At 35.5% G+C, this 25,617-nt stretch overlaps 1 protein-coding gene across 4 annotated transcripts in view; it reads left to right on the top strand.

Moving 5' to 3' along the window:
• The window catches only part of DENND1B (DENN domain containing 1B), a 373,059-nt gene that overhangs the window by 203,495 nt on the left and 143,947 nt on the right, over positions 1–25,617 (top strand). For all 4 annotated transcript variants that reach the window (XM_069074484.1, XM_069074485.1, XM_069074482.1 and 1 more), the window contains 2 exons: positions 705–785; positions 25,358–25,411. In XM_069074484.1, coding sequence (XP_068930585.1) covers positions 705–785; positions 25,358–25,411 — 135 coding nt within the window. The remainder of the gene's footprint in view (positions 1–704; positions 786–25,357; positions 25,412–25,617) is intronic.

Here is a 25,617-nt window from a genome sequence, read left to right as displayed (position 1 = left end):
ATGTATTATCTTAAAGAAAATTTTAAAACAGGGAATAGCAAATTAAAAAATAAAATAAATATTAAAGTTGTGCGCATGTCTTTATACATGTGATATATATTTATATTATATGAGCATATTATAATTGTATGACTTGCAGTACTTTGTAGTAGACATTTATAGAAAATGAAGTGTTACATCTTTTGCTTAGAGACTACTACATTGTGGGCTAAATACAAGGCAGCAGTAGCCAGTGAAGCCAAGGGATCTGTCAGAATAATTTCTGCTTCTTGTACAATTTAGTAGAGTATGGATTTGGGTGTGAATAATTCACTCATCACATTAAAATTCTGCTCCTCTTTTAAAAACTCAGCTTCTTCCTCAGGAAAATGTGATTCATGATTTATAAATACAAATCTATCCATGGTAAAGGAAATAAAGAGAGTTTGTCAGAAGAAATATTTATATTAAACAAATATTGCTACTTCCATTTCCCAGAGACAGGCATTTCCACAAGTAGAGTTTATATTTATTGGAATTGTAAGTTTTGTGGTTGTAAGAAAATATGCAGAGAAAGTGCACATCAGAAATACATAGGAACTCAAGATTTTTATCAAGTTATATATGATTGAAATTGGTCCTGATAAGTAATTTTTTTCAAAGATCCATTAGTTTGAGATATTATCAATTTTAAAATGGACTTATGCCCTTTTTTCTTCCCTTAGGAAAATGATTTGAATGATATGCTAAAATCACTATATAGCCAACCTGTACCAAAGGCAAACACTTCTGTCAGTTTGAATGTGGTAAGTATTACCTGTGGGTTTTTTTTTTTAATTCTCATAACTGCTTTTAACCTCTTTCCTTCCAAATCTTCCTAGGTTTCACTTCTCTTAAGCCATGTCCTCTAGTCGCTATATCCCTCCCCACTTTCTCAGGCCATTATCTCCCTTAGGAGCTCCTGCCATTGCCTTTAGAATAAAATATAAACTCTTCTGTTTTACACTTAAGAGCCCTTCATAATCTTGTTCCAGGTTCTCTTCCAGGCTGATAGTATGTTATTTCCCATCACAAACTCTAAGGTCCAGGTAAATTGGCCAATGTAATGTTTACATGTCATTTCATTACCTGTCTCTATATTTATGCACAAGCTTGTACTTGTCCCCCTCCTCCCTGTAGTGGAATCTTTACTACATGGCATCCCTAACTCTTTTCCGAACTCAGTTCATGTTCTCCACCTCTTTCAAGATTCTCTTCCTGATTTCCTTAGGGATTTCCAATTCCTGCCCAGTCTCTATTTATTTATCTTGTATGTTTGTTTATTTATTTGTAAAAATATTGTTTCCTGCTAGAACAACATAAGCTACTCAAAGGTTATGTGTTCATGTGTCTGTTTGTATCCTCAACACTTAACACTAGACTTGGAACACATAGAGTAGGTGCTTCATAAATGCTTATTTGATCAATTGGAACCATAGTAGTTTCACATTTAAACTTAAAACAAAAACATCTATTTTGACACTTTTTCTTCCAGGGAAATCTTGGTGGTGGTCCTAATTTATTCTTAAATGACAATCCTGACAGTTTTTTTTTTCACATCCTTTAACTATCATAATTTGCTTTGTGGGTTAATCTGTTTTGGTGGTTGTTAAATCACATAACTGTTATTTTTGAAACAGATCATCCAGTGGCCATTCTAGAAGTTCCCTTATGACTCTTACTTGTAAATTTGCCAGTTAGAATGAACAAATTTGTGAGATTTTTAGTATATGTTTCCATCTTGGAAAACTTAGCTTTACTTTAGGCCAGTGCAGTGGAAATATAGCAAAATAAAAATTAAATTTCCTCCACTGAAATCAAAGCCTTTAAGTTTCACAAAGGTTGACAAAAACCGAAGATGTATAAAATTGTGTTTGCTGTATGGAAATAAAGAAGGATGGGGAATACACCTGTCATTTTATTGTTATAAGAAACTCTCAGGTGAGGAAATTGTTTCCACCAATTCAAGTGACACTTTCTCTGCAACTTAAGTTTTAGTTTTAAGTAGTTGCCTAGAGCAGTAAGGTTTAAGTAACCTTGTTAGGGGTCACACAGGCACTATATATCAGAGGTGAGACTTGAACCTAGACTTTAGAGAGGTGCAGCATAGTATAATGGGGTAGAGAGCTAACCCCCAAACGAGGAAGATTTGTGTTTTAAATTCCACCTCTCACACATAACTGTCTCTGTGATTCTGGGCAAGTCATTGAAGCTGTCACTGTTTTAGGCAACTCTAAAACAGAGAAAAAATGATAACTTAGTAATGGAAGCTTGTGGTCAAGATATTTATTTGTCCTGCCAATATTGTGCAAAAACAAACAAAGGAAAAAAAAAACCCAGTGCCAACTTATTTATCAAAACATGATTGGGTGTTCTTTTTCTGGGTTTATAAGAGTTGTCTACTGAGTTTGATCTTGGTATTTTGGTACGTCTGTGATTTGTCATCTCTTGAATGTAGCCTGTTTAGGTTCACCATGGATTTTTCCATTGTTCTTTGAGTTCTTTGTGGTTTTAATTCTTTCAGAATAATGGTGCCCCATGAATTATATCTGTAACTTTTATTTATTTTTTGAATTCATTATTTCTTTTTTAAATGCTATTTTATTTTTCCCCAATGTTAAAGCAATTCTTAACTTTTGAAAAAAAGTTTTGAGTTTCTCTTCATCCTTTCCTCCTCCCTTTCTGAGACAGTTAAGCAATCTGATATAGGTTATACATGTGCAATCATGTTAAACATTCCTATATTAGTAATTTTGTACAAGAATATTCAAAGATAATAAAAATAAAGAAAGTAAAAGAAAAGTATTATGCTTCAGTCTGCTTTCAGACAATATCAGTTCTGTTTCTGGAAATGGATAGCATGTTTCATCAAGAGTCCTTTGAGATCATCTTGGATCATTGAATTTCTGAGAAAAACTAAGTCATTCACAGTTCTTTATCATACAGCACTGCTGTTACTGTGTATAGCATTCTCTTGGTTCTGCTCACTTCTCTTTGTGCGAGTTCATGTAAGTTTTTCTGAAATCATCCTGCTTGTCATTTCTTATAGCACGCTAATATTCCATAACAAATATATATCACAACATGTTGAGCTATTCCACAGTTGATGGGCATCTCCTCGATTTCAATTTCTTAGTCATCACAAAATATTTTTGTATAGGTAGATCCTTTCCCCCTTTTAAAAAAAATCTCTTTGGGATATAGACTTAGTAGTTATATTTCTGGATCAAAGGATATAGTTTTAGAGCCCTTTGGGCATAGTTCCAAATTGCTTTTGAGAACAGTCGCGTCAGTTCACAACTCTACTAACAATGCATTAGTTTATCAGTTTTTCTCCATCTCTTCCAACATTTATAATTTTTCTTTTTTGGTCATATTAGTTGTTGTGAGGTGGTACCTCAGAGTTGTTTTAATGTACATTTCCAGTAGTGATTTAGAGTATTTTTTCACAGGTGCATAGATAATTTAGATTTCTTTCTCTGGAAACTTCCTGTTCCTAGCCTTTGACCATTTTTTATTAATTTGGGAATGACTTGTATTTTTATAAGCTTCCCTCAGTTCTCTATATATTTGAGAAATGAAACCTTTATTTAATCAGAGTTATCCGTTTTACATTTTCTAATACTCTATGTTGTTTGTCTTAAATTCTTCCTTTATCCATTGATCCAATAAACTATTCCATGCTCCACTAATTTACTTATAGAATCACCCTTTATGTGTAAATCATATACGAATTTTGATTTTATTTCGGTATATGGTGTGAGATTTTGATCTATACTTCGTTTCTGCCATACAGCTTTCTAGTTTTCTCAAAAGTTTTTGTCAGATATTTCAGTTTTTGTCCCCAAAGCTTAGATGTTTGGATTTATCATATACTAGATTACTATGGTCATTTACTACAATGTATTATGTATCCAATTTATTCCACTGATTTGCCACTCTATTTCTTTTTTTTTTTTTTTAAAGCAATTGGGGTTAAGTAACTTGCTCAAGGTTACACGGCCAGTTATTTCTGGGTGTGGTGCTGAGTATCCGAGGCCTGGATTTGATTCAGGTCATCCCGACACTGGAGCCGGCGCTCTTACTCGCTGAGCCACCTGGCCGCCCCTAAGCAATTGGGGTTAAGTAACTTGCTCAAGGTTACACGGCCAGGTGTTTCTGGGTGGGTGCTGAGTGTCTGAGCCCGGGATTCGATCTCCAGGTCTTCTCAGCACTGGAGCCGGTGCTCTTACTCGCTGTGCTACCTGGCCGCCCCCACTCTATTTCTTAGTACCAGAGTATTTTGATAATTACTGCTTTATAATACAGTTTGGGATCTATTACAGCTGGAATACCTTCCATCACATTTTTTCATTGATTCTTTTTATATTCTTGACCTTTTATTTTACCAGGTGAATTTTGCTGTTATTTCTTTTAGTTCTATAAAATAATTTTTTTGTTAGTTTGATTGTTATAGCACGGAGTAAGTAAATTAGTTTAGAAAGAATTATTGTTTTTATTATATTGGCTTGACCCACCCATGAGCAATTAATAATTTTCCACTTGTTTAGATCTGACTTTATTTGTATAAAATGTGCTTTGTAATTGTGTTCATATAGTTCTTGGATTTGTCTTGGCAGGAAGATTCCCAAGTATTTTATTATGTCTACAGTTATTTTAAATGCAATTTCTCTTTCTATCTCTTGTTGCTGGGCTTTGTTGGAAATATATATAAATTCTAGTGATTTATATTGAATTATTTTGTATCCTGAAACTTTGCTAAAATTGTTAATTATTTCAACTAGTTTTTTAGTTGATTCTCTAGGTTTCTCTTAAGTATGCCATCATATCATTTGCAAAGAGTGGTAGTTTTGTTTCCTCATTGCTTATTCTAATTCCTTCAATTTCTTTTTCTTTTCTTATTGCTGTAGTTAGCATTTCAGTAAAATATTGAATAATCATGGTGATATGGGCATCTTTGCTTCACCCCGATTGTATTGGGAAGACTTATAGCTTGTCCCCATTATCAGTAATGCTTACTGATGGTTTTAGATAAATATTATTTATCATTTTAAGGTAAGGTCCATTTATTTCTATGTTCTCATAGTACTAACACAATATTCACAGTGCAAACAGTGACTGAAACTGTGCCAGCATAATTCTTAATTGCAAAATATAACAAAAATATAACAGACTCTCCATATAGAAGACAGAAGCAAAACATTTATTCAGACAGCAAAAAAAAACAACCACACACACAAAATCCCAACACCAGGAAGACATATCTGTCATAGCAACATAGTAGTTAATACACCACAATGCAACAGAGAGCCACACTATCCATTAGCCTTCCTACAAACCAATACTCACAAGCTTAGCTGTCAAAACAGGGGGCAAATACTTAAAAGCCTAGCTGTCTTCCTGGATATATCCTCTCTCTCCCACTGTCTAGCTGCTTTGAGTCTCAGCTTCCTGTGGGCTCTGTTCTACCCTTCAGCAAGCTCCTCCCACCATAGGCTCCATGTGATTACATTCAGCCTATTAGGGGGTAGGGAAGATCTTCAGATTCCCTTAGGCTTATCAAGGGACAGGGGAAATCTTCAAATTCCCATTCCCATTACATTTGAACCCAAGATCTTTCATGGTTCTTACATAGAAAAAATACATTAACAGTACCTTTCATTACATAGATTAATGGGAGTTTAGGGGTAACTGGTGGGATAACTGGTGTCAACAGAACTTCACAACAAGTGTAACAGGGATAACAGAAAATAAGCACATAAAACAATATCTTAGGATGGGGGCTTGAGCACAAGCACCCATCATTTCCCCCTTGAATGAATGGGGCTTGAAATCTTGGGGTAAGGGATGAAGGTCTCTTCATAGCTATTTCCCTGCAGAAATTGGATATAGAGCTGTCCCTCCCCCAAGATTTCCCATTCAAGAGGTCATTTCTTTATCTGGCATCCAGAACTTGGTCAATGCAAGAGGTCCCATTTGAGAGGTCAGTTCTTTAGCTGGCATTTGGAGCTTGTCTGACATCAGGTCCAGGAGTGACACATCACAGTCGTGGACAGGGGGTGACATCCAGTTTAAGCAGTTAGGTATCTGCAGGTGGAGGGTACTAAGCCTGCAGGAAACAAATCTCACAAGTAAGTTTAACAGACAAAAAGTGAAAAAGAAACAAATATAGGGTCAGCCATGTTTCTGGAGTCCTTGAACTCACTGTCATAGCCTCATTCATGATAGAACATATGAATTAAGGGTAAATTTGAGAATCATCTCCTCAATAAAGAACAGTTACAGTATTATCTTTTCCAAGTGCTATAATCTCCACAACCTTTGGAATATCATATGGCTTCTGCTTTATCCATATTTTAGCTCCCAATTTTATTCTATCAGTAGAACCAAACCTTTTAATTCCTCTGATAGTTATTTTGGAAGGAGGGTCAGTTTTCACAAGGTGTATTGTTTCACAAGGAATCACTTGACCTATTCTATCATTCTATCATTTTTACAAAACTGTATGGTTTTTTACCCAAATTTTGGATAGTCACAATAATTTCTTTTAGATGTTTGGAATCTATGACCCCAGCCAATATATGTATACCTAGAGCTGTTAATCATAATTTAGATAATAACTGTCCAAAATGATTTTTAGGAATTCTCATACATATTCCAGTGGAGATTTTTCTTATATCTTTTGTATCCCACCAAAAGTCCTCTAAACAATGCAAAGCATATCCTGCCAAACCAGTTGTTTCTGGATACAGTGCTGGGACATCTTGCCTCACAGTCCAATACTCAATATTTGAGATCATACGTGTTTGTTGTTTTCTAATTTGTAGATTTGGGATCATCATTCTGACCAGATGTGTGCTTTCTCCCTATCGTCTATTATTCAAATTACATAAAGCAATGAACAAATTATCCTTCCAGTATTGATATGAATTATTAGTACTTCACTTCCTTACTTAACTTCCTTAGCTTTTCTTTCAATAACCCATTCATTCTTTCAGTTAACCCAAATGCTTATGGATAATATGGAATATGATATATCCATCCTGTATTGTTTAATATGCAATATCTCTTCATTTCATTATCTTTGAGATGTGACCCATTGTCACTTTGAATCTGCATTGGGGTTCTATAATGTAGACTTATTATATCTAGAGTTTTACAGGTATTTTTCTGGGTCTCATTCTTATATGGATAAGCCACTAGCACATCTGAATAGGTATCAATACAAGCACTTAAAAATTTGCATCCTTTATCTTGGGGTAAGGGACCAATATAATCTAGTTGCCAAATTTAGACTGGAACTTTTCCCCTTGCTCTCCACTTACTACCTGAGGAACAGTTCATTCCTTTTCCAGTTGACGTGTATGACATTCCTCTGCTATCTTTTTTTAGCAATGAGTATGAGATACTAATACCTCAATCTCGTGCCACTGATATGTGGCCTGGACCCCTAAATGGCCGGCCATTTGATGGACCCATTTTGCTAGTACTGAATCATCAGTTGGTGTCAGAGTAGGGACAATATAATATGCTCAGTAGCAATCTTTGCTAGATCATCAGCATATGCATTGTCCTCACGTTCTGGCATGGTGAGGGCCATGTGAGCATCTAAATGAAAAATTGACAAATTAGTAACCAAAGACATGTCCCATATATCTTCCCATAATTCTTTGCCCCAGACTTGTTTGCCATGAATTTCCCAATTTTGATTTTTCCATATGGACATCCATGTAGCTAACCCATTAGCCCATGAATCAGTAAATATATGACACTGTCCTCCTTGTTGTATTTTAATGGCTTGATATACTGCCACAAGTTCAGCATATTGACTACTTCTACCTATCCCAGTACTTTCCAAAGTCTACCTAGTATATGGGATATAGGCTACTGTTTTCCATTGTCTTCTACGGCCCAAATATTGTGCTGTCCTATCAGTAAACCTTGCATGTCTCATTTGTTCTTTAGTTAATCAATCATATATGTCATTCCATTTTACAAAGTACTGTATCAGCTGTTGCTTTGTTCAGGGGGTGTATCATCTCCCTCAGTATCTATGTTTGCTATAGATTCATATAGAGCAGAAACTCCACTTTTGCCTGTTTTAGCTCTCTTTTGAATATACCATTTCCATTTAATTATGATAGCCTCTTGTGTGTGTCCAATTCTGTGAGAAAATTGGGTACTCATTTCCCAGGTCTCTCCAACCATGAAAGCTGTCTTCATTACCTTCTCCATTAACTTTCTCTTACAATCCCTAAGCAAGAACCAGGGTCTATCTCCACTAGGCCACATAGAATCAGTATGATACATTTTATTGCATCCCCTGGCAGCTAAAGCTAACAGATTGGTTGTATTGTTATCTCTTTGAATGTGGTAATCTCTAAAAGCTTGATGGACAAAAAGATTCTGACTAACACCTATAAATTTCAAGTATTACACACTATCTACCCATACTTCTCTGGCCCCTTCATTACTGATTCTTACTATCCAAGACACTAATGATTCTCCCATCCTTTGAGTGAATCTGCTTAATATATCAGTAATCTCCTGATGAGTGAAATTGTCAATTATCTCCCTGAACTTTGGCCTCCCTGATTCTCCTCCTTTCTTCTTACTATGGGACAAACTTCTGCCCTTGTGAAAGCTTCATCATTTAACATTGTATCATTTTCCACCCATGACCTCTCCTGGAAGTGGTCATCATGGCAACTAGACTCAATCTGAGCTACTTGCATATTCCTCTTGTTAGCTTTTTTCTTCTTTTTCTGAGTCAAACACACTTCTACCACCTGAGACCCTCTATTTTGCTCTTTTAAAGGAGAGCTCAGACTCTGTAACACAGAAATTTTCTCATTCCAAGCAGCTAATTTCTCCTCCATCTGAGTTTTCCAACAATTTCTCTCTCCTTTTGCTTATAATATTGCAACCTGTCAGTAAAACCCAGTCTCTTCTACACACCTCTTTCAGTTATCTCCCTGGTTTTATTGGTATTCCTTGCAAACATGTTTCTAAATCTCTAGGCGCTCCCTTCTGGAGCCTCTGTTCCTAGTTTTCACAGAGCCCTATACTTTTAGCCTGCTTCCTTTTTAGGGAGGAATAAGGTGAATCCTTCCATCCTGTGGTATTCATTTCTTCTTCTAAAGTCCTTTTGCCTCCAAGTAGAGGTCTGATTTTTCACAGTCCCATCCTCATCACCAAATGTAATGCCAACACAATATTTGCAGCATCAAAGGTGACTGTAAATATGCTGGCATTGTTCTCAAGTGCAAAATATAACAGACTCTCCATCTAGAAGAACGAAGCAAAACATTTATTCAGACATTAAAGAACCAAATCCCAAAACAGGAAACAGAATGCATCATAGTAACATAGAAGTTAATACACCACAATACAGCAGAGAGCCACACCATCCTTTTAGCCTTCCCACAAACCAACTCACAAGCCTAGCTCTCACAGCAGGGGGTAAACACTCACAAGCTTAGCTGTCTCCCTAGGTGTCTCTCTCACCTTCTAGCTGCTCTGACTCCCAGCTTCCTGAGGGCTCTGTACCACTCTTCAGCAAGCTCCTCCCACCACAGGCTTTATGTGTTTACATCTGTTCTATTAGGAGACAGGAAAGATCTTCAAAGTCCACTATTATAGTTCTCTTGTGTTTTCAATAAGAATGGACATTGTATTTTCTTCAAGGCTTTTTCTACATTTCTTGAGATAATCTTATGATGTCTGTTGGTTTTGTTGATATGATCATTATGCTGGTAGTTTTCCTAATTTTGAATCAGCCCTGCATTCCTTGTATAAACCCTAGCTCGTCATAGTGTATGATCCTTGTGATATATGGCTGTCATCTGCTTGCTAATATTTTACTTAAAATTTTTGCATCAGTATTTGTTAGGGAAATTGGTTTATAATTTTATTTCTTTGTTTTGGCCCTTTCTTAGGTATCAGCACCATATTTGCATCATAAAAGAAATTTGGTAGGATTCCTTCTTTGCCTGTCTTTCTAACTAGTTTTGTATAGTTTTGGAATTAATTGTTCTTTAAATGTTTGGCTCTGGGAATTTTTTTCTTAGGAGGTTCATTAATGGCTTGTTCAGTTTCTTTTCCTTTTTTCCTTTTTCTCTCTTTTTTATTTTTTCATCATTCATTTCCACAAGATTTTGAGTTGTAAATTTTCTCCCCAATTTTCCCTACCCACCACCCCAAAACAGTGTACCCACTGAATATTCCCTCCCCCAATATGTTCTCTCCCATATCTTTCCCTATTCCCCCTTTCACTTTCGAGTAGGGCATGGTGGATCTCTATGCCCTAGTGACTGCATATCCCCTTTCCCAGTTAAATGTAAAATATTAATAATAATATGTATATATATTTTTAAACATTTGATTTCAAAACTTTGGATTCCAGCTTTTTTCCCTTCTTCCCTTGTCACCTGTCTTCATTGGAAAGATAAGCAGCTCAGTATAGGTTGTACATGAGTAGCTATGCAAAACATTTCCATAGTGGATATATTGTAGAAGACTGACTATATTTCCCTCTATCCTATCCCACCCCTCACTTGTTCTGTTCTCTACTTTGATCCTTTCTCTTTTCAAAAGTGGGTGCTTCCAACTTCCCTCCCCCCAGCCTACCCTCCCTTCCATTATCCCCCCTCTATTCTCCTTACCCTCTACTCTCTTTTATGGTGAGATACCCTATTTAGTGTGTAAGTCATTCCCTCCATAAGCCAAATTCAATGAGAATTAGGTTGACTCATTCCCTTTTGCCTTCCTGTTCCTCTCCTCCATTGTAACAATTGTCCCTTGTCTTTTCTGTATGACATAATTTACCACATTCTATGTCTCCCCATCTCTTCTCATCATATTCCTCTCTAACCTATTATTTTCACCTTTTAAGTATCATCCCTTCCTATTCAACTGGTCCTGTGCCCTCTATCTATGTATACCTGTATACATATATACACTCACTTACATATGTATTCATACACCCATATAACCTCCTATATAGAAATATATATGTATGTATACATATACACACGTATATATACATATACATACACACATATATACATTTCTATTCCCTTCAGCTACTCTCATACTGAGAAAAGTTTCATAAGTTAAAATTATCATTTTTCCATGGAGGAATATAAGTAGTTCAGCTTTGATAAGTTCCTTATGATTTCTTTTGCCTCTACCTTTTCAGGCTTCTCTTGCTCCTTGTATCTGAAGGTCAAATATTCTATTCAACTCTTTTTTTTTTTCATCAAGAATGCTTGAAAGTCCTCTATTCCACTGAATGACCATATTTTCCCCTGGAACATGATACTCGGTTTTGCTGGGTAGATGATTCTTGGTTTTAATCGCAGCTCCTTTGACCTCCAGAATATCATATTCCAAGCCCTTCAGTCCCTCAATATAGAAGCTGACCGATCCTGAGTTATCCTGATTGTGTTTCCACAATATTGAAATTGTTTCTTCCTGGCTGCTTGTAATATTTTCTCCTTGATTTGGGAACTCTGGAACCTGGCTATAATATTCCTAGGAGTTTTTTGGGGGGGATCTTTTTCGGGAGGTGATCGGTGGATTCTTTCAACCTCTATTTTGCCCTGAGATTCTAAAATATCAGGGCAGTTTTCCTTGAGAATTCCTTGAAGAATGATTTCTAGGTTCTTTTTCTGATAATGGCTTTCAGGTAGTCCAATAATATTAAAGTTATCTCTCCTGGATCTATTTTCCAGGTCAGTGGTTTTTCCCATGAGATATTTCACATTCCTTTGTATTTTTTCATTTGTTTGGATTTGTCTAATAGTATCTTGATTTCTCATAAAACCACTAGCTTCCATTTGCTCCATTCTAATTATGAAGAAATGATTCTCTTCAGTGAGCTTTTGAGATTCTTTTTTCATCTGGCAAATTCGTCTTTTTTTATTTTTCAAATGCTTTATTAACTTCTGATTTATATCATTCATTTCCGCCAGATTTTGAGTTACAAATTTTGTCCCCATTTTTTCCCTACACACTGCCCCAAAATAGCAGTCCCACGGGATAACCCCTCCTCCAATCTGCTCTCTCCCACGTCTTCTCCCCTACCCCCTTCGACTTTTCCAGTAGGGCATAGTGGATCTCTGTGCCCCAGTGCCTGTATATCTTATTTCCCAATTACATGTAAAATAGTATTAATAATAGTATAGATATAGATATAGATATAGATATAATTTTAAACATTTGATTTTAAAACTTTGAATTCCAGATTCATTCCCTTCCTCCCTTGTCACGCAACCTTACTGGGAAGATAAGCAGTTCAGTATAGATTGTACATGTGTAGCTAATGCAAAACATTAACATAGTAGATATATTGTAAAAGACTGACTATATTTCCCTCCCTCCTATCCCACCTCCCACTTGTTCTGTTCTCTACTTTGATCCCGTCCCTTTTCAAAAGTGTGTGCTTCCAACTTCCCTCCCCCACAGCCTGCCCTCCCTTCCATCATCCCCCCTCCCAAACCCTTCCCCTCTACTCTCCTGTAGGGTGAGATACCCTATTTAGTGTGTATTTCCTTCCCTCCCCGAGCCAAATCCAATGGGAATAAGGTTGTTCCATTCCCTTTTGCCTTCCTATTCTTCCCCTCCATTGTAACTATTTTCCCTTGCCTCTTCTATATGAAATAGTTTATCCCATTCTGTCTCTCTCCATCTCCTCTTGTTATATTCCTCTCTCACCTCTTAATTTCCCCTTTTAAGTATCATCCCTTCCTATTAAATTGGTCCTGTGCCCTCTATCTGTGTATGCCTGTAAACATATATATACACATTCACATATGTATTCCTATGTCCGTATACCCTCCGATATAGACATATATATATATATTTCTATTCCCTTCAACTGTTTTCATGGTGAGAAAAGTTTCATCAGTTACAATTATCATTTTTCCATGTAGGAATGTTAATAGTTCAACTTTGATAAGTTCCTTATGATTTATTTTCCCTGTTTACCTTCTCATGCTTCTCTTACTTCTTGTATCTGAATGTCAGATTTTCTATTCAACTCTGGTTTTTTCAGCAAGAATGCTTGAAAGTCCTCTATTCCACTGAATGACCATATTTTCCCCTGAAACATGATACTCATGCTTATAAAAATATTAAGGGGTAGATCTAAAGATAAACTAGTGTCAACAAGGTTAATTACTTAAATTTTTTTATTGCTCTGTTTTATTTTTATATTATCTATATTTCTCAATCTATATCTTCCCTCTCCCCCTCCTAGAGACCCTTATAAATAAAGAACAACAACAAAAAAAACAACTGGGTGGGAAAAGAGGGGGATGAGAGGGAGGGGCAAATAAAACTAATCTTGAAATATAATAGAAGTCCATCATTGGGCCTCTATCAGCAGTTATCTCATTTCCCTATCTAAATTTTTTCAGCCCATGCCTTCTGCCACTTGTGAGTTTTGCTTTATCCTTTTGGCTGTCATAATATCTTTCCTGGTGTTTAACATAGAAGCCACATAATAAATGCTTGTTAACTTGACTTAAATGACTTTCCTAAATACTTATGTAAGTAGTAAGTGAAAAAGCCAGTACTGGAGACTAATTCTTCCCATATGTCTCTCAGACCCCAAATCCAGTTTTCTTGATACCAACTTACTTTCAATTGGCATTCTCACCAAAATAAAATTTTTTAAATTTCATTTTTTCCTATGTAAAATGTGCCCTGTGATCTACTACTACTACTACTACTACTGCTGCTGCTGCTGCTACTGCTGCTACTACTACCACCACCACCACTACCCTATTTAAGGCCCTTAATGCTTTATCCTTTTTTCCATAAAACTCGGGCCTTACTATGTCACTTCTCCTTCCTCACCTTCTACCTCCAGTGAACTCTTAGTATTTAAAGTTGTTTTTTTTTATAACTAGCCCTCATTTTCCACTTACTTAGTAGTACAACCACATCCATCTCTTTGACATTTTGTGTCCATGATGCTCCATTTCTTGTTCCTGTGCTTTAGCACTGATTGTCCTCCTTGCCTGCCTGGAATATACTTCTTCCTCCTTTCTCCCATTTCTCTTTATATGTGTACATACACACACACCTTAAGATGTTTCTGATTTAGACTTAATACTGTAAAAGATTTGTCCAGAAACTGTTGTATCAATACCCAATTATTCTCATATTTTGAAATATGTAAGGACCTTATTTTATACACAGTTATATCGCTAAACTGGCAGATGACAAGTCCAAATAATCTACTTAATTGTTTAGGACATGGTATTGACTATAGTTTGAAAATAGTAAGAGGTACTGATGTATTGCAACAACAAGATACATTATTTTAAAAAAATCACAGCTTAACTTGCCCTGATTAGAGAGATTTATTAGGAAGAAGCAGGGACATGAATATAACAGCATCAGTACTGGTCCTCCAGGCCTAAACCCAAGGACTCAGAATGACCCAAAATATTTACAAGAAGAGCATAAACAGCCAAGTATATGGCAGGTTACACAGCTAGGCTCAGAATTAACCAGATGGTAAGATTTCTTATATGGAAAGATGACTTAGGAGGGTTCAATCGTAGCCTTACCAAGGTTGCCCTCCCAAGCCTTATTCCCAGGTATAGATATCCACTGGCCTTAGATCTCAGATGTCACTCCCTTGAGTTGCTAGCATTTTTCTGGAAGTGGTGAAACAATGGCCCAAAGACACAACTAACCTGACAACAAAAGGAGTATTTATAATCTCCAAAAGTTTCACCTCAAAGTGCAATTTCATTAATCCCAGTAATCGGTACTCTGAAGTTGTTGCAATAAATTTGCCAGCAACTAAAAATATTGGGCCTTCTAAAAAAATCACATAAAGTATTTTTACTTAACATTTCTTTCTCTTAGTATTTCTTTTTCTCAAAAACAGCTTAAAATCTATCTTGATGTAAAAAGGTAGTCATTAGAATCTAATGAAGTAATATATGGCAGCTGTAATCTCCAGACTGACAGATATCTCTCTTATTCAACCTTTCTAGCAAAAATAAATCTTTAAGATTGCAGTTTGTTAAGGTTAAAATGTAATTTCAGTATAAAGCACCCTAGATATAATTTTATAATTAAACAAATTTCTAATTACCATCCCCCTACCCCACTTTTGTTGGAAAATATTTGCAATGGAGGAAGGAGATTTAGGTTTCTAAATGGATGGCCAATAGTACTTCTTATTGACCATAGGCGAGGATTTAGGAATATTAACAATTTCCAAACATTTTCTTTTCCTTCAGCTCACAATCTAGCGCTCTGTGTGTGTGTGTGTGTGTGTGTGTGTGTGTGTGTGTGTGTAGCCTTGTCTGTTAGAACCTAGATTTGGGGGCAGAGAATGTTTCACTTTTGTTTTTGTAGCAGAATAGCTGGAACATAGTAGGTACTTACAAGTGCTTGATGATCGATAGATTATCCCATCTTCCAGTCTCATACTTTTCCACTCTGTAAATTAATTTTCTTAAAACTTCACTTTACATTTTTATCATTTTTCTTCTTACAATTCATTACATGTCTTTCCTATGTTACCTGCTGTAAATTTCCTACATGAACTTATCATTCTAGCAAAACTTTTCCTTGTTCTGTGAACAAATATGATTGCTTCAACTTTTGCATAACTTTGATCATTCAGTGTTTCCATTTTCTCCCCCCTTTCCTTTTCACTTAGCCTAAAAATTATGCTCTTCCAAGTTTCACCTTCTCTGTTTTGATGGTTCTACTCTGAAATGATTTTTTCCTTCTCTGAGCTTCAGTGGTTTCACCCTGAAGTGATATTTTCCTTCTGGGAACTTCAATAGCACACATCATCTGTACCCTCATTTATTATTTACACTTGTATAGAATCTTAGACTTGGAAGGGTCTTTAGTGGTTCTTTTAGTCAGATTCCTATCCAACACATATTTCTTCTAGTTCAGTTCTGAGAGTGTTACCAGTCTCTGCTTGAATACCTGAGTTGTAGAATTCATTACCTAATTAAGCAGCCAATTAAAAAAATTTTTTAATAATACATTTTTTGTTGACACCTCCTGTCTTTACATCACCTACATTTCACAATGTATCTCTTTTTTGTCACTTTCCCAGAGAGCTATTCCTTACAGGGATAGGGATTGGACTTGTGATTTCATTGCTATAGAGAACTCCCAGGTGAGAAAATTACCTTTCTTTGTTAGTTAGACATCTTTTTTTTGCAGTTTATAGTCTGAGAGAATTTCCTGGAGCACTTGCTCAGGGTCACACTGCCAGTAGGTATCAGAGACAGGATTTTAACCCAGAATTTCCTGGCTCTAATAACATTTCTCTATCATCTATGCCATGTTGTTTGTGTCTGCCTAGCTTCCTAGAAGCTGCTATGTGGCAGAAGTTAAAACATTAGGTCTAGAATCAAGAACTCAAACCCTGATTCAGACCCTTACTAGATGTGACTTTGGCAAGTCAAGGATTAGCTCTGTCTCATTTTTCTCATCCATAAAATGGGGATGATTCAGTAGTACCCATCTTCTAGGGTTGCCTGAGAATAAAATGAGAAAATTATAAAAGGGCTTTGCCACCCTTAAAATGCTGTTTAAATGCTAGCTGCTATTATAATCATCTCTTTTATCCCTTATTACAAAGGAAGAAAAAATGGGGGGAAGAGATGGGAAGCAGTTTAGCAAAACAAAGATACCCATGAAACCTTTTGTTTTTAATGTTCCAAACCCATGATCCCCCATTCCTGTAAAGAAGTGGGTAGAGGTACCTTCTTATGGACATACCTTTTCTTTGGAGTTGGGTTTGGTCATGAAAGTTTCTTAGTTTTTCTTTTTTGGGGGCAGTTCTTTTTGTTTACATTGTTGTAGTCCTGTATATTGCATTTCTGGTTTTCTTACTTCACTTTGTATCCATGTTTAGAAATCTTTAGTGCTTTGCTATGTTAATTGTTTCTAAAAGTACTATAATATTCTACTGCATTTACGTCCCACAACTTGTTCAGCCAATCCCAATAGATAGGCATCTACTTTGTTTCCAGTGACTATATATAAAGTTCTGCAATAAATATTTTGGTGTATATGGAGCTTCTCATTTTTCATTGACCTCCTTCATATATCTGACTGGCAGTGGAATCTCTGGATCAAAATGCAAGGCCATTCTAGTCACTTTCTTTGCATGATTCTAAATTGCTTTCCAGAAGCACATTCCATTTTTAGACAGTTATGATTAGAATTTCTTGTATTGATTTCCAAATGTATTTTCTTGGAAATTCTGCCACTCTACCCTTTGGAGCTAATCAGAATTTTAAATCTAATACCACTTCTACATGTTGAAGACAGCTTATGTGTATTTCTCACCCTCCCTCTTCCCCTTAGTCTTCTCCATGTCAAACATTACCATGTGTTTCAACCACCAGTTAACTTATGACAAAGTTTCCTCACCCATACTGATTGCTTTCCTTTGGTCACATTAAAGATTTTCATAGGGTCTCTTCAAATATGAACATAAACTTTTAGCTCTGGTTTATCTGTTCAATGCAGAGTACTGGGAATCTCCCTTGATCTGTGCATTAGCCATCTTAGCCCAGGATTACATTAGCTTTTTTTGTACCTATGTTCCTACCTCTCAGGCTTTTGTTTCCTTTCGCATGAATGGCCTTACATCTTTCTCTATATCCTTCCAGAGTGCAAAATTATGACAAATGCTGAATTTATCCATCTTAAATTTCATTTTGCTGAGTTTGTCCCATTCTAGTTTATTTACCTTTTTTAACTTTTTAAAAAAATCTAGATTCAACCATCCATTTTATTAACTATATCTTTCAGCTTTGAGTCAAATCACTAAGTATTAAGCACTTACTATATGTCAGGAATAGTACCAAGTATTGGGAATACAAATACAAATTGAAAGAGGTAAGTTCCTCAGGGAACTTATATTCTAATAGGAGAAGACAACACATATAAGGAAGGCATAAAGCTGTTGGGGATGGTAAGGAGTGAACTTCCAGGGTGAAGAGACTGCTATGGTATGGTAGAGAAAGTTCATAGAGTCAAGGATAGAGCCTGGAGAGGAATTTGTTATCCACAAATTGAAATGCCTTCTATGTCTTCCTCCATTGTCTGTTAAACCGCATGACATTCTAATCATGATCTCCCTCTATATTGGATATGGGTATAGTTAATTAGTGAACTAGGGATAAGGAAATGGAACAAGCACTTATTAAGCACCTATGTGCTAGGCACTTGTTATGGGAATGGGAATTTAAGATCTTCCCTGGGTCCTTTGATAGGTATAAGTGCCCCTGGAGGCTGTGGGGGAAGGCTTGGTTTTCAAGAATAGCTGATGCTCTGTGATTGGACAATAGGTCAAGAGGGTTGTGACATTATCTGAGCCAGGAGAAGGGTATATAAACCCTGATGTGAGGCTTTTGTTTTGGGGCTCACTTTGAGAAGTGTTGTGTGATTTGACCAGATGAGACTCTGGGCAGCTGTCTAGCCCCCCGGGCTTTGAAAACCCAGATGTTGGTGCTTCCCTCTCTGGTAACTGTGACTAGGTATGGATATAATGGTGAGATAGTTGGAGGCCTATCTGCTTGATCTGTTTCTCTCTCTTCTTGTGACTTCTGCTTGTAACTTGTTTGTATTCTCTGAAGTTCAGGGTACTGACCTTTTCCCCCTCAACTAGGTAAATGACATATGTTTGATTAAAGCAAGATTGTTAACCTATATTGAGTTGCTTTCCTTTAGAAATGCAGATCTAAGAACCTGTGTTGGCAGCCACCCTGGGTATGCTGGGGTGCTTGCTGCTATTGCACTGTGTTAAGGGTTTTATAAATACCTCATTTGATTCACAAATATGAAAGATAGGCTATTATTGTCCCAATTTTATAGTTAAGGTAATTGAGGCAGACAGAGTTTAGTGACTTGCCTGGAATCACATTAAGTATATGAGGCAGAATTTGAGCTGAAATGTGCCTTTTTCCAGGACCGACACTCTATCCACTATGCCACCTAGCTGCTTCAAAGTAAAATATGTATCTAATTATATTTTCATTAAAGTTTCTACAAGGATACTTTGAAATATTTTGTCAGATTCATTAATTAAATCAAGATATATCATGTTTATGACATCCATCAATCTAGTAAAAAAAAGTCTCTCCATATACTATCTTGTGTTATTAGTTATATTTTCATGTGTATTTTTTTTTTCCAACTAAATTGTTGACTTGAGGAGATTAATTGGTGACTTAGATTTATGTACTGCCCATCATTTTTTCCCTTTAATTTGCCCTCCCTTTAAACTTTTGTTTCTTTTGAAGACACTCTTCTCCTGATCATCCAGGTTTGTAACTTTGAAATCATCCTTGACTCTTCCCTTTACTTTACCCTCCACCCTACACTTGATCAGTCGTCAAGTTATATTAACTCTTTTTCCACTACATCTCTGCAGTTTAGGCCCTCATCATCATTTATCTGGACTGCTTAAATATTCTCCTAATTTTTACCCTGCTTCCCAGTCTCTCTCTCTTGCGTTCTGTCTCCACATAGTTTCCAGAGTGACTTTTGTAAGAAATAGGTTTGATTTACTTATCTGCTCAAGAAATTACTGAGATTCCATTTTCTCTTTGACATAATAAGAAGCAAAGTACTTCTGCAGTGCCTTCATTTAAAGTCTTTCGCAATCTTACTTCAGCCCTACTTTGCAGAATTCTTTTTCATTAATTTCATATATATGTGTGTGCGTGTGTGTGTGTGTGTGTGTGTATGTACATATACACACACACTGTGTTCCAACCAAGCTGGAAGACTAGACATAATTTGAATCTGATGTCCTATCTCCCACCAGGATATAGTCGTTTTATTCATTAAGTCAACAAATATTTTAAAATTGCCTGTTAGTGGCAGCAACAGTACTTGGTACTGTATTAACAGTGACAAAAACTGAAAGAGCTTATATTTAAATTGGGGATGGATGGAGGGAGCAGCTGGGGGGTTTTAACACAAGTAAATACAAACCTTATACAAAGTAATTTCTGGGAGGGAGGGTTCTAGGAACTAGAATGATCAGGATAGGCCTCAATTAGGACATATTCTAATCTGAGCCTTGAAGGAAGCTAGGGATTCTGTAAAGGAATGATGTAGAGGAAATATGTTCTAGCAATGGTAGTGGGTAATAGAATGACATGTATAGGGATCAGGAAGTCAGTTATTTGAACTGGATTATAGAATTTTTAACAGGGAGCAGTTTATAGTAAGTCCAGCAGGTAGGCTAGAGCCAGATTGTGAAGGGATTTACTTGCCAAATAGTGAAGTTCATATTTTAATCTAGAATAAGCAACTATCAGAACTCCATGAACAGTAAAGTAACATGATTAAACCTGTAATTTAGGATTATCAACTTGGCAGCTATATAGAAGATTAGAGAAAGAAGAAACTTGAGGCAGGGAGACCAGTTAGGAAGCTATTGTTGTAGCCCAGGTAAGAGACAGTGAGGGCTTGAACTTGGATGTTGTTCATGTGAATTGAGAGAAGGGGATAGCCATCAGATCAGATATAGGGATGGAGTCAGTAAAACTTGGCATCTGATTGGATTTAGGAGTGCGACAATATGAATAGTTACAGACTCATTGGTTGCAATTCTGGATGACTAGACAGAAGGTGGTATCCTAGAAAGAAAGAAATGAGGAAATTAAGAAAATAGTTCTTTTTGGGGGAAATGGGGAAAATAAATTCTGTTTTGAAGAGTTTATGGTACTTATGAGACATCTGTTTATAAATGTCCAAAAGGCATTGCTCAGGAGAGAGACTAGTATTTACATATATGATATCAAGATGGTAGTTGAATGCACAGAGGGTGATGACAGCACTTAGTGAGTTATCCCTATGCCTGAATTTTCCAGGGCTACACAGAGTTTCAAAACAATCAATGTGGCAAGATCTAATACAGTTTCACGTATATGTAGAGGTGAAAATTAAAGTCGTCTCCAAATAAAATGTTATGCAGATTGAGCATTAAGTTTAGTCCTTGCGTAGTTTTTAGCAGCATCTGCCTTGGTGTAAAAAATGTTCTATCTCAACTCAGGGTCAAAAAAGAGAAAAGAAAAGGCAAAGAAAATTTGCTTTCTATCTTGAAAGAGACTTTATTATACAGAAGATCCCACACACCACATGGAACTCTTCCCTGAAGAGTCTTGGGACCCAGGGTCACCTGGAAGTCATCCCTTCATATTTGGGTGAAAAAGGAAACCAACCTGACTTGGGACTTGAAAAATAGTTCTGCCTCTTGGGAGACTGGGATATTGGACCCTCTTCTTTTTCCATTAATGTCCTCTTCTCCTTGCTTTAGACCCATACTAACAGATTCATCTTAATCATTTAGTAAGTCCAAAGGAAAAGACAACCAAACTTTTCATTTCAGAAGGAAAACTGAATTCCCTACAGCAAACTCAAAGCACGTATGATTCTTCCTTCAGGGATTGGAGATCAAAGTGTCTGTGGACTAAATGTAGGAGCTCATGTGGGATAAACATGAAGTCATTTGAATTTTCAGGATCCCATTTGAGAGACTTTCCACCCAGGACTTCAAATCTTGTATACTATCCACTAGAAAAAAAGTTGCATTTTTTCCCTCATTTTAAATTGCAGTTGTGAATAGTTAGTTTTTTAGGTGTGTTACTGTAAAAGTCAGACCATTTCCTTTTGAAACAATTTTTGCAGACTTTAATATTTGTACATTCATTAAGTGGTTGCTGATACTTGTTTTATTATAAAACCTGTATAGATATTGATATTGAAGCTAATATGAGAATTACAAAGTTTATATTCCTAAGATACATATTAGTGTCTAGCAATTTACTTAAAGCATTCTAGGATAGCTTGTGTATTTTCATTTTCCCTCTTTTTTTTTAGTTTTATGCAGTTTTAAAGCTTACCTTGTGACTTGAATCCAGGTAGCTTTTCTCAGATTCTTTTTTACTATGGATCCATAGGATAAAAACCTTGCTTGCCTAGAAACTCCTGAGTCATCGATCTAAACTGCATAACTCCTATTCTTTGGAGCCTCACAGTTGTTTAGGCTTATTTGACCTTAATTTCTTTATTCTCTAACTGTGGGACTGCTTGTTTTATTATTGAGTGAAACTGGAATTCCAGAAGGATTTCCTTCAATGGAAGGGGTCCTTTGGGAGAAACTGCAGATGCGCTTTGGTCTAAGAACCCAGAGGAAATTTGCCTGTGTCTCAGAGTGATTGGGGACCTGTAGAAAAATTTTGGTGTGCCCTCTATAGAATGGGATACATGGAGAATTTTGTCTGGTCTCCAGTTAGGATGACTTTATGTGATATGGAAATCATAGAAAAAATTTTTATCTAGGGCAGTTCAGTTTCTCACCTATGAGTGAAGAGGTGAATTCATCCCAATGGGGGAGTCCCAGATAATCAGGAAATTCTGTTGAAAACCCATACTTTCTCTCTGAGAAAGTAGGCTTGATTTTGTTTTCCTTTGGATTTTCTTTCCTTTATTGTTTTACGTTGGGAAAATCCTTTTGGCAAAGGAGACAGTAAACCACTAGCACTTTGTAAAAAATATATTTGTTAATTTGTATCACATGTATCTGGAAGTATATAAGGATATTTATTATACGATTTGGTTACGAATTATGTCAAATGTACTTTTTTTGAGCCTCTTTAATACAAGATAGTGGGGAAAGAATCCCAAAAAAGAACATCAGACCCTCCCAAAGTCACTTAAGAACTATCTTATAGATAGTTTTTTGGAGGGGTGTTGGAATTTTACCTTTGCCAAACAAATTCTAGAAGATTTTCACTGGGCAGAAAATGATAAAACTTGGAAGTGAGTGTAAGGATTGTAGTGAACCCATATGTGCCCCATGATACTTCAACTAGATGAATGAACTCATCTCAGTAAATCAATCAATCAATCAAAATTTCTTAAACTAAGTATATAAACTATATAAACTATAAACTAAGTATAAGTATAAAATAGAATGGATTATGTTATGGTAGTCCAGTGAAAACCTGACCAAGTACCAGGGATCATTTATAAAGTAATGTATCAAAAAATTACCAAAGGTAGTAATTTTTTTTTTCCATAAAATTGAATATTTGTCTTTCTAGTATATTCCTGAGAAGAAACTTCTAGGGGGTGGAAGGAAGGTCCTTGGTCATCACACCATCCCCTTCTACCCTCTTGCCATTCATCCTCCATGGTGTAGAAACCTTTGTTCTTGAGTAGCAGGACTATTTTCTTTTTCTTTTCTTAACCTTTGTATTTCCAGCACCTATAGCACAATGGCTTCTAGAGAGTAGACACTTTTATTTGACTAATGCAGAAAATTAGCTTCCAAATCTATTTTAATTAATTCCACTTCATAGAATGTTCATTACACTTGCCTATTCTGTTTATTTTTTCGTCCTATGAAAATGCTTTTCTATAGCAATTAACCAAATTTGTATATATAGGCATTTTAAATTGTCACTCGCCTCTTGTGTTTTTTGTAAAATAAGTATAATTATATTGCCATTGATTTCCCTTCCAGATAAAAGTATCTAATAAATATATTGTTGTAGACTTGTCTCAGTGATAAAATTGTGATTTTCACTTAGCATACCAAAATGAAATAATTTTTTTCTCATGCATTACATAAGAACCAAGAGAGATTTATTACCAATGAACAAGTTCTGAAAGTTCAACCTTCCACAGTAATGGTGAATTAAAAGGATATTAAAAAGAAATTGCAATTTAGGTTGAAAATAAAATTACATGTTGTATATAAAAAGTATATCATATATAAAATGTACCTTGTATATAAAAGATACTCATTAAATATTTGTTGTTTTAAGAGTCTGTTGATTTAAAAAAAAATTACAAAGTATTTTTACCTATCCTTTGAGAAGTGGAAATTTTTATTCCTTCCTCTAAAAAACTAATGATAACTAAAATATTTTCTATTTATATAGTATCTCTAAAAGTCAGTTTTTAGCAAATATGATTCTGCTTTTTCTTAGCAAAATCAAACTAACTAGAAGGGCATATTTATATTTGCTTTTTCTTTCAAGATGAGCAAACATAATTTTTGTACTAATGACTCATGTTATACTTATGCCTGAGATCTCCTGTAACTCTGAGAGATTTTTTGACGATTTATATTTTGGCTTATTCCCTCTCATCAGAAAATAATAGCTTATGACTGTTTACTATCTGATTGACGTGTATTACTGTGCTTATGATCAAGTTTTGTGTGTGTGTGGGGGGGGGGGGGGGGTTTGCCAGTAGTGCAGAATTTGTTTTAAAGCATTTTGTCCTTATATGAAAAAGAAATAGGATTTAATTTTGTTGGTGAAAATAAAACTTTCTGCTAATTATGGTATAATCTGTTTTCAGGTTATAATTTTTTGATGGTGGTGGTACTGTTTCTATATTGATATTTGTAATAACTATTTTATATAAATATTACTATTTATGCTGTATATTTGATTTCTAACAGTTGACAAAAACAGAACCTTGAATAGAAAAGATGCTTAATATTTGATGAGTGAGCTTTTTTGGTAAAAATTTATTTTGTATATCTGATATTCACATTTGAAATTTAATTACAAGTCCTATGAAGTTTTAAATCACCAGAAAACCTATAGTTTTACATTTAAAGTTATTTCAGAAATAATGATGTGATAACTGTTTTAAAGTTGAGAAATTTTTGTCCTATATTCTATATAAAAAGAAAACATTATAGTTATAAACTATACTTCCTTTTCTCCAAATTGTTAGAATTAAAAGCTTGCAGAAAACAAAGTGAGCAATGAAAACTTTCTGTTAACGTAAATTAACCTGATAACATAAATTAATTGGTTCAAACAGTTTTATTGCTACTCATTTAAATAATGGTCTGTAATACATCTATATATATATATATTTACATATATGTGTGTATGTATGTCTTAATGGGTCACAGTTCTTATTTTGTGAGCCTTTCCAAAGTTAATGTGTTTTATCAACATATGAGAATCTTGTACCTTTTCCCTTAATAAACTTTTCTTCTGTCAGAATTATTTCCGTCTTTCAATTTGTTTTGGTTGATTTTAATTGCTTTTAAAGTGTGAACTGATTTATCACCAACACCTAATCCCTTATACTGGAGACTTACTGTTATTTCTCACTCTCAACTTTGCTATGCCATTTAAGAATGACTTAATTTCAATGAAATCTGTGTGGTATTTAATAGCATTAATTTGTTGAGTAATTTCTTTGATTTTACTTTCCCTCCATTGTATGTACTACTCTACTAGATTTATTAAAGGCATTCACTGTGTTTTGTTTTTTTATTGATTAGCAGTCTTACTTCATTGCCCCTGATTTAACTGGACTACCAACAATACCTGAAAGTGTAAGTATTTTAGTATTTTCAAATCAATTTTCTCTTTGAAAATTTTCTGAACAGAGCTTAAAGAAGGCATTTTTGTGCCTTAAGCAGGGTTTGAAAATTGTGCTCCCTGTATGTCTAGTGAAGGCTTTGAGCTTTCACTGTAACACATGCAACTTGATTTATCACAAAATAAATACTTACATATGTTTCAGAGTAGAATTTCCTGA

The sequence above is a fragment of the Petaurus breviceps genome, unplaced genomic scaffold, assembly GCF_028583685.1.
Source record: "Petaurus breviceps papuanus isolate PSGF00001 unplaced genomic scaffold, PetGlider_PUasm1.0 90895, whole genome shotgun sequence".
NCBI lineage: Eukaryota > Metazoa > Chordata > Mammalia > Diprotodontia > Petauridae > Petaurus > Petaurus breviceps.
The sequence above is the reverse complement of the archived record's forward strand: the minus strand, read 5'-3'. Positions and strand labels throughout refer to the sequence as shown.